The sequence below is a fragment of the Triturus cristatus genome, chromosome 9 (genome assembly GCF_964204655.1).
Source record: "Triturus cristatus chromosome 9, aTriCri1.1, whole genome shotgun sequence".
Lineage (NCBI taxonomy): Eukaryota > Metazoa > Chordata > Amphibia > Caudata > Salamandridae > Triturus > Triturus cristatus.
The window spans coordinates 718,932,521-718,943,188 of record NC_140592.1 but is presented as its reverse complement, the minus strand read 5'-3'; the positions used below and the strand labels follow the sequence as shown (position 1 = coordinate 718,943,188).

Below are 10,668 nucleotides of genomic sequence, written 5' to 3'. Positions count from 1 at the left end.
GAGTTATAATGTCATCTGTGGTGGCAATAAGCACAGTCTCAGTGCTGTGGTTGGCACGGAATCTTGATTGTGAGGTGTTAAATAGAAGGTTTCGCTTCAGATACTCAGTGAGCTGCTGGTTGATGGCTTTCTTGAGTACCTTGTCCTGCTAGGGGAGCAGGGTAATCGGTCAATAATTTTTTCGACCACTAGGGTCAGCTGAGGGTTTCTTTAGGAGGGATTTGACCACTGTGTGTTTTCATCTGTCCGGGAAGGCTGCTGTGGAGGTAGAGGTGTTGATGATGCTGGTGAGTTCTGTGCTGATAGGGTTGATTCTGAGGTTGAAGAGATGGAGGGGGCAGGGGGCAGTGGACACCCCAGAATGGATGGAAGACATGATGGACATGGTGGCCTGAGTGATTTGAGGTGACCAGTGTGTGCTGGTTGATTGAGGTTGTTGAGGATGAGAGCAGTGGGTTGGGGGTCAAAGTTGTTGTAGATGGTGGCAATCTTCCTGTGGAAGTAGTCCCTTAGGGTGTGGTTGAGATCTTCGGAGGGGTGGATGGTGTTCTCTTTTGCTGTCGGATTGGGAATTTCCTTGACTATTTTAGAGAGTTCCTTCGTGTGGTTGGCCACAGTATTGATGTAGGCTGTGATGGATGCTTTTTTGGCTTCCTTAATGCACAGGTGGTAGTTGCTTAGGGATGTTTGGTAGAGGCTCTGTCAGAGGGGTTACTTCTTGTGTGCCATCATTTCTCAAGTCAGTAGCAGTTGCACTTGGTGGTTCTGAGCTCTGGGATGTACCAGCGGTCCGGTTGATGATGCTGGTGAGTTCTATGCTGATAGGGTTGGTTCCGAGGTTGAAGAGATGGAGCGGACAGGGTTCGGTGGATGCCGCAGAGTGGATGGAAGTTCTGACCGGCCTAGTGAAGGTCTGCTGAAGCTTTGGGTTGGATTGTGCTGAGGGCCTGTGTCCACTGTGTGTCTGTTACCTTACTCCAGCTGCAGTGGGAGGAGCTGTGATGCTTGGTGGTGGTGTGCTGAGTGTCGATGATGGTAAAATGATGCCGTGGTTGGTCCAGGTGAGTTCTGTGATGTGGCTGAATTTGATTCTGTTGCTGGAGGATGTAAAGCACTCCACTGCCTCTGGGCCGGGATTGAGCTATATAACATTGCATGTAAAGAAAGAGACACTATTTTTTTTATTTTGCATTTACACCCTAGCACCATTCCCTTTCTCAGAAAGTACACACCATGCTAGCAGCAACAAAAAGACAAAAACAGATGCAATTTTCACCAGTCTCTAAGCATTGGATGGCCTCTCTTAAGTACTGAAGGAAATAAAATGAATATCAAAACAGCCAAAGGTGAGAATAAAGGGCAGTCTGGGCCTATGCCTTGTTTCACAGCGAACATTAATCAAAACATCCACAGCAAATGAATGAATAAAAAAGCAATTAAAAGTGAGTTCTTGGTATTTTTGATAAATATGTACTTCCAAAGTATATTATTCCACTGGAATGTTAATGACCCATTTAAAGACCCTATAAGCTTTCAAATACTTTCATTACTGCAAATGTTAGCCATCATTTAGCTCCATGATCCTGAACTAGCAGTGTGTTGCGATCTGTGAAAGTGGGCCACTATTTTTTGGCTGCCCAGCCAAATTGTGGCCCCAATCCAACCCTCCCAGCAGTCAGTAGCGCAAGCAACGTGCGGAGAACCAAGGGCTCCTTTATATCTCCTGGATTCGTCTACGTCATACCTGCATCAGACAAGAAAGCATGGCTCCTATCCGAGTTAGTTCTTACATCCTCCCACCCCGAGTCCCCTCCGGGCAGGTGGCAGGTCGTTTAACCAGGAAACGGCCTTTCAGCCCCCATGCACGTGCCTTCAAACAAAGGGGTTGGGAGGATACACAGGAAGAAAGAGTTTGGCCATTTACGGAAGCAAACAGTAAGATATTGGGCACCTAGACCAGGCCGAGAGAGGGAGAGAATAATGGAAGCCATTCATTGAAGAGAAATCCACCGCACCAACACGTGCCATGACGACGGCAGAAATAGAGCGAGAGCTGCGACTGAGACTGCGGCTATCCATCATCCATTTCAGGATTCAAGGAAGTTACCTTCTGTGGCGCACGTCGAAAGGCGCTGCCATCCCGCTGTTCAACGGCAGCTGTGAAGGCCCATAGAACATTTTGACAGTCGATCAGGAGAGACATTTTGCACATCCATTGGTTAATCTGGGTGTACATAGAATCCTGAGAACGTGGGGAAACCTTTTTAGTTTTTGAGATCGGAGCAGTACTTTTTTAAGAAGTCACCATGACATTTGCAACTATCTTAGATCTAGTGGGGGGTTTTGGGCGTTTTCAGTTAATTGTGATCCCCCTCCTGTCCTCTGCATACCTTTTCCTACCCAGTCACTATCTTCTCCAGATCTTCTCCGCTGGCATTCCTTCCCATCACTGCCACATTAAAGCCCAGGAGAACGCCTCATGGGGTACCAATGAGAGCCTGATGGACAGAGATACCTTGAAGGTGTTTATCCCGCTGGACCGGGATCAGAAACCAGAGAAGTGCCTGCAGTTCACAGAACCTCAGTGGTGGCTCCTGACTCAGAATGCCACAGTTGAAAACATGACTACGATGGACAAGCAGCCCTGCACCGATGGCTGGACCTACGACACAAGCGTGTTCTCGTCGACTATCGTCACTGAGGTATGGGGGCTTTTCACCTACAAAACACATGAACACCTTGAATGACAGTGCAGCTTCCCTCAAACATACAACACATATTGTGTGGGCATCCGTAGCACAAAGGTAGGTGCATCACAGATTGCAGAGTTAATGCAAACTTCCATGTCTCCATCATATGCACACCAATGCATACAACACTACACACATATGCAGAAAAGTTACTGAATGTGCAACAACAGTGCAAGGTTTCCCCACACAAAGAACAGATACCTCATACGTTTCAGACGGCAATCTTTTGCACACAAATTCACACACATATATGCACAAACACAAACCCACAATTCACATACGGACAGCAGTGCAAGCACCCCTTAAACACACTAATTATAGGCACACAACAGTTAGGGTAATCGGCAGTGCAATCTTTTCTCCTTAAATTTAAAGGCACGTTGCAGGTAGCAGCAGTGCAAGCTTCATTCACCAATACAGCAGGCACAGTATGACCTGCAGCAACACAAGCATTCTCTCACCACAAACAGGGTTAGCACATACGTGACAGTGCAAGCATCCCTCACACCCAGAAAAAGTACATCCTGGCAGAGCAAAACACATTCTTTCCTCTCCTTCTTATAAAAACCTTTGTAATTCGATAAACTTTGTCATTAACAGGGGACTATACCGATTGACTTTGATTATGCATAAACAACCCTTTTTTAAACCTTCTTATCTGTATATATATGTATGAATATTTTGATGTACGCTTTTATGATTTTAAACCTCAAAATCGAATAAAGCTTTCTTGATTGATTGATTGAAAAACCCTCTCACCCGCACCCACCCACATTCTTTGGTTGGTGCTCTTTCTTCTGGTAATTAAAATGAAACGCTGGGCCTATGTTTTATCAACATCTTCACCACCCAGAGCAGCATGGAAACCTTTTGTAGAAAGCAAGAGATCGGCTGCCTCGTGATGAGGTTTGTGCCACATAAATACCATATACATACATATACCCAAGAACTATTGGTACTATTTTCACCAGCTGAGGAAAATCGAACCTTTACTGGAAGTTGATGCAAGAGTGGGAATAGTATGGGCCTTCTTTAGGTCACCAACATTCTATTGTAGCAGTCTGTTTATTGGCCCCCCCATCACTTCTAATGGGAACGTTTTATAAAATTAAAATGGCTGCACCAGAGCAGTTATAAGTATCAGTCAATTCGTCATGTCAGTCCCATGCTGTGCGCATTTCATTGGCTCTGCATGAGGTCAGCATATCCCTGTGTAAATAAGCATTTATTTGGATTATATGTATGTATCTAGATGTGTATACCTTTGTATAAATGTGTGTGATAATTATGTTTATAAATATAAAGATATTCGTTAGGTGCATATTACTTATGGTTATATAATTGTATGTTTAACGTATCTAGGTCACTGCTTAAATAAGTAAATCATTATCATAACAATCTACAGTTGCTTCACTATTGAATTATGAAAAAGAAACAATACAAATTAAAAACAAATTATAAAAACAAATAAATTAGCTTAAAGTACAGCAACACTTCGAAGTCTGAGTTTATAATGCATATATACCTTCCATATACTTATGTATCTTTATATTTATTACTTTACTCCTAAGTCAGCATCTCCAATGCACTACCCTATATCTCACCCTATACCTCTCGCAATATATTCTCTACTGCTACTCTCTGACTCATCCCAAACCTCATTCAACCACTCTCTTCAATGCACTGCCCAATTTCTTACCCTATACCTCTCTTAATATATCCCCTATCCCCCCTCCTTGACTCATCCTAAACTTCAGCCTAATACTATGATCCTCACAATAACCCTTTCTAGACTCTTCCTTCCTCTACCCCTCCTAGCATTATCTCAAACCTCCTTTACTGTTCAAGTCTCCCAAACAAGCCTTTCTAAACCTTTCCTTCATGTCTACCTCCTAGACTCATCCAATACCTCATCTTTCTCACAAATCCACTTCTAGAGACTCTCTCCCCTCCATCTCTCCTTTACTCATCCCAAATCTCCTCCTACTCTTATGATCTCCAAACAAACTTTCCAGACCCTTCCCTCTTCTATCCCTCCACTATCCTTTTCAATCCAACTAACAGGCTCACATGTCCACTGCTCAAATTATTTTCATATTTCCCGTCACTAATTCACCGGTAACCCTTTTTGGGTTCAGGAGTAAAGTGCTAATTGCCAAAAAGCACTTCAACACCTCATCATGGGCAGTAAGTGCCATATAAATGTAATTACAATTACAATTACATGTAGATGACCTCAACCTTTGCTCAACTTTGTTAGATGTTATAAGCCAAATCAAGGCCTGAGGTCTACCCATGCTGCACTGCTGCCTTTTAATAGGAAAATCCATCAAGGCAAATGTTTTCTTCAGTTTATCCTCAATCATGAAACAGCCTCCTTCCATCTTTGAAATAGCCATAAACATCAGAGGGGGTCATTAAGAGTTAACCCGAGCATAGGGGTATCACCATGGTTCGACTGCTCTGGCTAATACCCAGTGGTGCACACCCAGTTAAACCAGAGAGCATGGGTCAGGGGCTGCCGGTACAGGCCCATTGGGCCCTAAGTTAATCTTGTGCAGCACCATGGTGGGTCCAGACAGTGCTCCCCTAAGTGAGATGACAGTTTGCATTGGCAGCAAAGCCCTTTCTGAAACCTGAACCCCAGCCCACTCTGGTCACTTGCTAACATTTATCACCCGCTAAGAGCAATTAAACTTGAAATGCATTTTATAGGTGTGTGGGCAGTCTATTTAAACAGAGGGCTTCCCCACTCCTTCTTTACTGTCTGCATTTTCCTGAAACACAATCATCAGAAAAGAAAGTCAGTCTGATTACATCAGAAGTGACTCATAGATCAGGCAACATGTTTTTGTGTCTCACTTGCTATTAACTCCAAGGCATGATAGTTCTTTATCTGGGACCCAGACACAAAACATCTTCCTTCCCTCAAACAAGTAAATATGGACAGGTTCTGCACTATTGTGTCTAGGCCTGTATCCAGGAGTATTTGTTTTGGGTGACATTTCCCCAAAGATGATAATATAAAGGGAAGGTTCTAGAGTGGGGATGTCATGGCCTTATCATTTTTTTAAAAAGACTGCAATAAGAGTGAGATATTAAAAGCACACAATGTATGTTCCTTTGCCTTTTTTATTACAATATTACTCTTCTCAGATGATTTTATTTTGAGAAATGTGTAACAACTATGCATTCTAAACTATGTGGATTTAAAATGGGCACGATTTTAAGGAATTAAAGAAGGCAGCAGTTTAGCAGGGTTGCCATAGGTGCTAATGGTTGCATATAAAATGCCCTCACCCACTGACTGACCGACCATTAAAAGGCAACAATAAATAGAGTGCAAAGACCCCTGAGACAAGTCAGCTCCTCTTGCCAATACACTTGCTGCATTGATGGTCGCTGTATCCCTGATGTGATGATAGATGTCAACTCATGTGATACAATAGGAGCACTTCAAAAGAAGTGCAATGATACACCCACACATCCAATGGCATGATGGTGGGGCTAAAATACATCTCTGATCTGATTTAAGAAGTGATTGGAGTGATCGACAATGAATAATTCAAGTGGCTGAAGGGGCAGACCCAGACGACCACAATGGTTAAAGTGGGCTGATGTGAAGCTCACTGTCTCTGTACAGAAAGCAATAGGTTGGCTTCACCATACCTAACATTAAAAAGCTTTAAATAACTTTACACTGTGCTCCACAATATCCAATATCCTCGCTTGTGCCTTCACAATTTCCTGTTATCATCAAATAACCAATAATGTTTATTTTCGGAGGCTCTTGTATACATAATGTTTTGTAGTTTAATAGCCCTGAAAACTGTGCATTGTTGTTAGTCAACTTTAACCCCTTCTGTGCCACGCCCTTTCCCCCTCCTGTGCCGGGCGTTACATTAGTGGGTGGGGTTCATGACGAGATAGTCTCGTCATGGGCACAGCGCGACCGTGCTCCATGACGAGACTATCTCGTCATGGGCACTGAAGAGGTTAATCGTAATTTGCAAGCATTTCACCCATCACCTTTGGTGTTTCTCATGTACCGCCATAAGTGGCATGAGTAAGCCAAGGCGTGGGTTCAATGCTCACTGTGTGGCAGGAATCAAGCTGTACCCGGCTGATGAGCCCATAACTAGGGAGAACCTGGCCTGGCAGTTAGGACTGGACTGTTCCCATGAGGAGCTGGGTCAAGACTGATTTGCATATGACTGAGTGCTATCTGAGGTGGCATGGTGAGAAATTGAGTTTATCAGTCAAGGAGTTAATAAATAAAGTGAAACAACTCTCTCAACCTGGAGGATAGCAGAGATCGCCTCACTAAAGTTAAATGCTACATCGCAGTTTGAAGCATGGGGTATTACATTTTCAGTTCCTATAAAACAAGTTACCCCTCGCCACTGCTACACCCACAAAAGATAAAGCCTGACGGCCCCGGCGTTATCGGAGTTTACTCAGTTTTACAAAGTGCAAAAGGTAAACAAGGCATGAATGGGCCAAAGCAAAAGACACAAGGGAGAAATCACCAAGAAACCAGCGGGACCAAGGGGTACCCAAGACACATATGACATATAAGAAAAAAAACAGCATTACAGTACCTGTCATTAAGTCTTCTGTCATGGAATATAGCATGCGCAAAACAAGAACTGCGGGATAACTCACCTCCAGATCACTGGAAGAATTACGAAATAATAGTCCTTCAAGAAACATGGTTGACCTCCCCAGTTCAGGTTGCAGGGTACATTCTCCACTTTGTGAAAGCCATAAGACCTCAGCAATATGGCAGACCAAAGGGCATACTAGCCGCCTATATCTCCACAGCATTAAACATTGTTTCCACCCAAATGTCTGCCATCACAACTAACATGCAAATAATAAAAATGGACCTGGGATACAAGAAAGTGAAACGCACGATCATTCTTTTTAACATGTATGCTCATTCGAAGCGAGAGATCAAAAAAATGCTATTCAACAATCAGATTGCTGCAATAGCCGAAATAAGGTTTGAGCATCCAGCATGGGACATAATAGTAACCGGTGATTTTAACTTGAATTTAATATACACACCAGATGAAGATGGCAACATAATAGCAGCAAATGTAATATGGGCAGTTCAACCCCAAGATCGTCCCACACTTAAACGGCACAATGCGAATGATCTGAAACTAGTGGTAGACTTAGAACATCTAGGGTTGCGAGTATTGAATGGAAGATCTCAACAAGACAAACCCCCAACCTGTACTTATCACGGCCCTAAGGCCCATTCCGTCATAGATTATACAATCCTTACTCTGCCACTACTTGCTCAAACAAAGGAATTTTCAATCAATACACCACTGAAAGTAACCACTCATGTCAACATCTTGAGCTGACAACCTCTTTCTCAAGACAGATGATAGTGTCATCAGAACTAGGACCAGTAACAACACAATCGAAAACATCTAAGATGGACAAGCAACTTACTCCCAAAACCACCTTTAGGGCAAAGGAACTGATCGCAACACAGGACGCACAGGAAGGCTCATTGGTGGAAACCTGGACCATATTCCTAACAACTCTATTGAAGGAATCCCCGCAAATAAACCATCCTAGACCCATCGGAGGCGACCAGTACAAACATCTGAGCAAAACAGCAATAAACCTAAGAACAGAACTAAGAAGAAAAATCAGATAAACAAGGGGCACTACAGTGCCTGAAGCCACATGGGATCAAGTAAAAAAGCCAAAGAGGCAATATAAAAACAAATCTGGGGAAACAAAAACAAAAAATAGATAACTTATGGTCAAAGCTTCTATTCAATGCTAAAAAATCAAACACAAGAGTCTTCTGGGAACTGTTAATCCACGTCACGAGACCGAAAAAGGTAACAAACAATGCTTGTGTAACTGAGTCAGCTGGAAAACGCATTTAACTTCCACCTTTTATATAACTCCTGACAAAAGGGTTGAATCAGTGGAAAAACAACTCCCTCGCCAAAGCCCATAATTCACTGATTCAACCAATGTCAACAAATCTGATCATAACTATTACATAAGTTGAAGTAGCAAGTCAAATACACCAGTTCAATCCCCCACAAACAACAGTCAGGAAACCTAAAGCACTTGGAATCACTCAAAACTGCACAATGGCAGTAGACCCACAACTATCCCATTATACACCAGAAAAAATAGCTAAGTTTATTCAAGCGGGCAGACGAGACAGAGCACCAGGCCCAAATTGGATACCGCAAGTGCTCTACAAACAGGACCCTAACTTTTGGGACGTCCTGTTGTCTCACCTTTACCACAACGCGGGTAATACAAATAGCCTGCTGGAGAGTTGGAGAGGGTCAATAATTAACCCAGTATACAAAGGAGGGGACCAAGACGATCCAGACAGCTACCAAATGATCGCCTTACTTGACTCAGAAGCAAAATACTACGCATCGCTGATGCTTTCGGATTTGCTAGACTGGTCAGAGACCAATAACAAAATCCCTTTCAACCAGTCGGGATTCCGCAAAGGCGTTGCTACCACCACTAATCTTCTTGCCCTAGGGTTAATGGCAGATAAGAGCCTACAGCAACAAAAGAACTTATACCTATGTTTCATAGACTTTGAAGTGGCATTTGATCAAGTAAACAGAGGCCTACTATGGCATAAATTGAGGAAGTGGGGTTTCCCGGAAACAATACTTAGAGCCATATTACAATTATATACAAATACTTGGATGCAAGTCAAAATGTCTAACGGCAAGAGGCTCACTAGGAAGATCTATACAAACGCCGGATTAAAACAAGGGTGTGTCCTGGCCCCACACCTGTTCCTTCTTTTCATGGTCGACCTCCCCCCAAAGTTAGATGAGGTGAAATCACATCCACCACGCCTAGGCATTTTGCCTGTCACCCATCTATCTTATGCTGATGACATAGAGCTATTAAGTCACACATGAACAGGTCTCCAAAGGGCGATCAATAAACTGGTGCAATTGACCAAGAGAAACTTGATGGAAATCAATACTAGAAAAACAAAAGTCATGATTATAAGTTGCCGTCCTCTAAAGCATCTGCTATTTAAAAGCAGCAATACAGAATTGGATGTGGTCGGCAGATACAAGTATTTGGGAGTGCTTATGGATAACCGATTCACTTTTTGAAAACATAATGAGACCCAAACAAAAAAAGGAAACAAGCTAATAATTCCCTTCTGCTCAATGGCAAGAAACCTAAAAATCCATCATTTATCCCGCTGTTAGCAGTCATCGAAGCAAAACTCCTGCACACAGTGGCATTTGCAAGGGGCATCCAGTATGGGAAAGACGTGGCAACCTTGGATGCTTTACAAACAAGGGCCTACAAGATAGTATTCTCTTTACCTCGCAACTGCTCACCTGCGCATGTGAGGTTGGAACTTGGGTTGCAGCAGCAGCACGTACAAAGAAGATACATAACGATAAAAACATGGTACAAAATATGGTCCAACCGGCAAAATTCAATTAATAATGCGCTGTGAAGGGCCCTAGACAATGATCCCCAGTTGGTTTACACTAAGTAACTTCGATCATCTTTAAAACTCACAAATACTACAGGTCTTCTGTGGTAAATTTAAATTACCTGTACTTAATTTATGCGGTAAAGTTCAATAAGGATAACTCAGAATAAATAAGAGGCAGAATCCGTGATATTAGAGGTTTTAAAAGGGGTTTTATTCCTTACAAAGGAATTGGTTCGAACCAGGCAATCGGATTCCGTCACCACGAAGGTTCGGGAAGGGATCGAGCATACTTTATTGACAGGTTATCATATATATAGTCAATGCATTACAGTAAAGGCAGATGCAGAAGGCGTAACAGCTGAGAGGAGAGATAAGAATACACATACGTAATGAAAAAGGCGTTACAATAGGCGTGCATAAGGGCGTGTACTAGAAACGTCA

The 10,668-nt window shown here is 42.9% G+C and overlaps 1 protein-coding gene across 1 annotated transcript in view; it reads left to right on the top strand.

Annotated features, from left to right (window-relative positions):
• The first annotated feature begins 2,252 nt into the window (after window positions 1-2,252).
• Window positions 2,253-10,668, top strand: part of LOC146798595 (solute carrier family 22 member 6-A-like) — an 814,343-nt gene continuing 805,927 nt past the window's right edge. Inside the window, exon 1 of the mRNA XM_085625903.1 lies at window positions 2,253-2,702. Within this exon, the coding sequence (XP_085482029.1) occupies window positions 2,307-2,702 (396 nt within the window). The 5' untranslated portion in view covers window positions 2,253-2,306. The remainder of the gene's footprint in view (window positions 2,703-10,668) is intronic.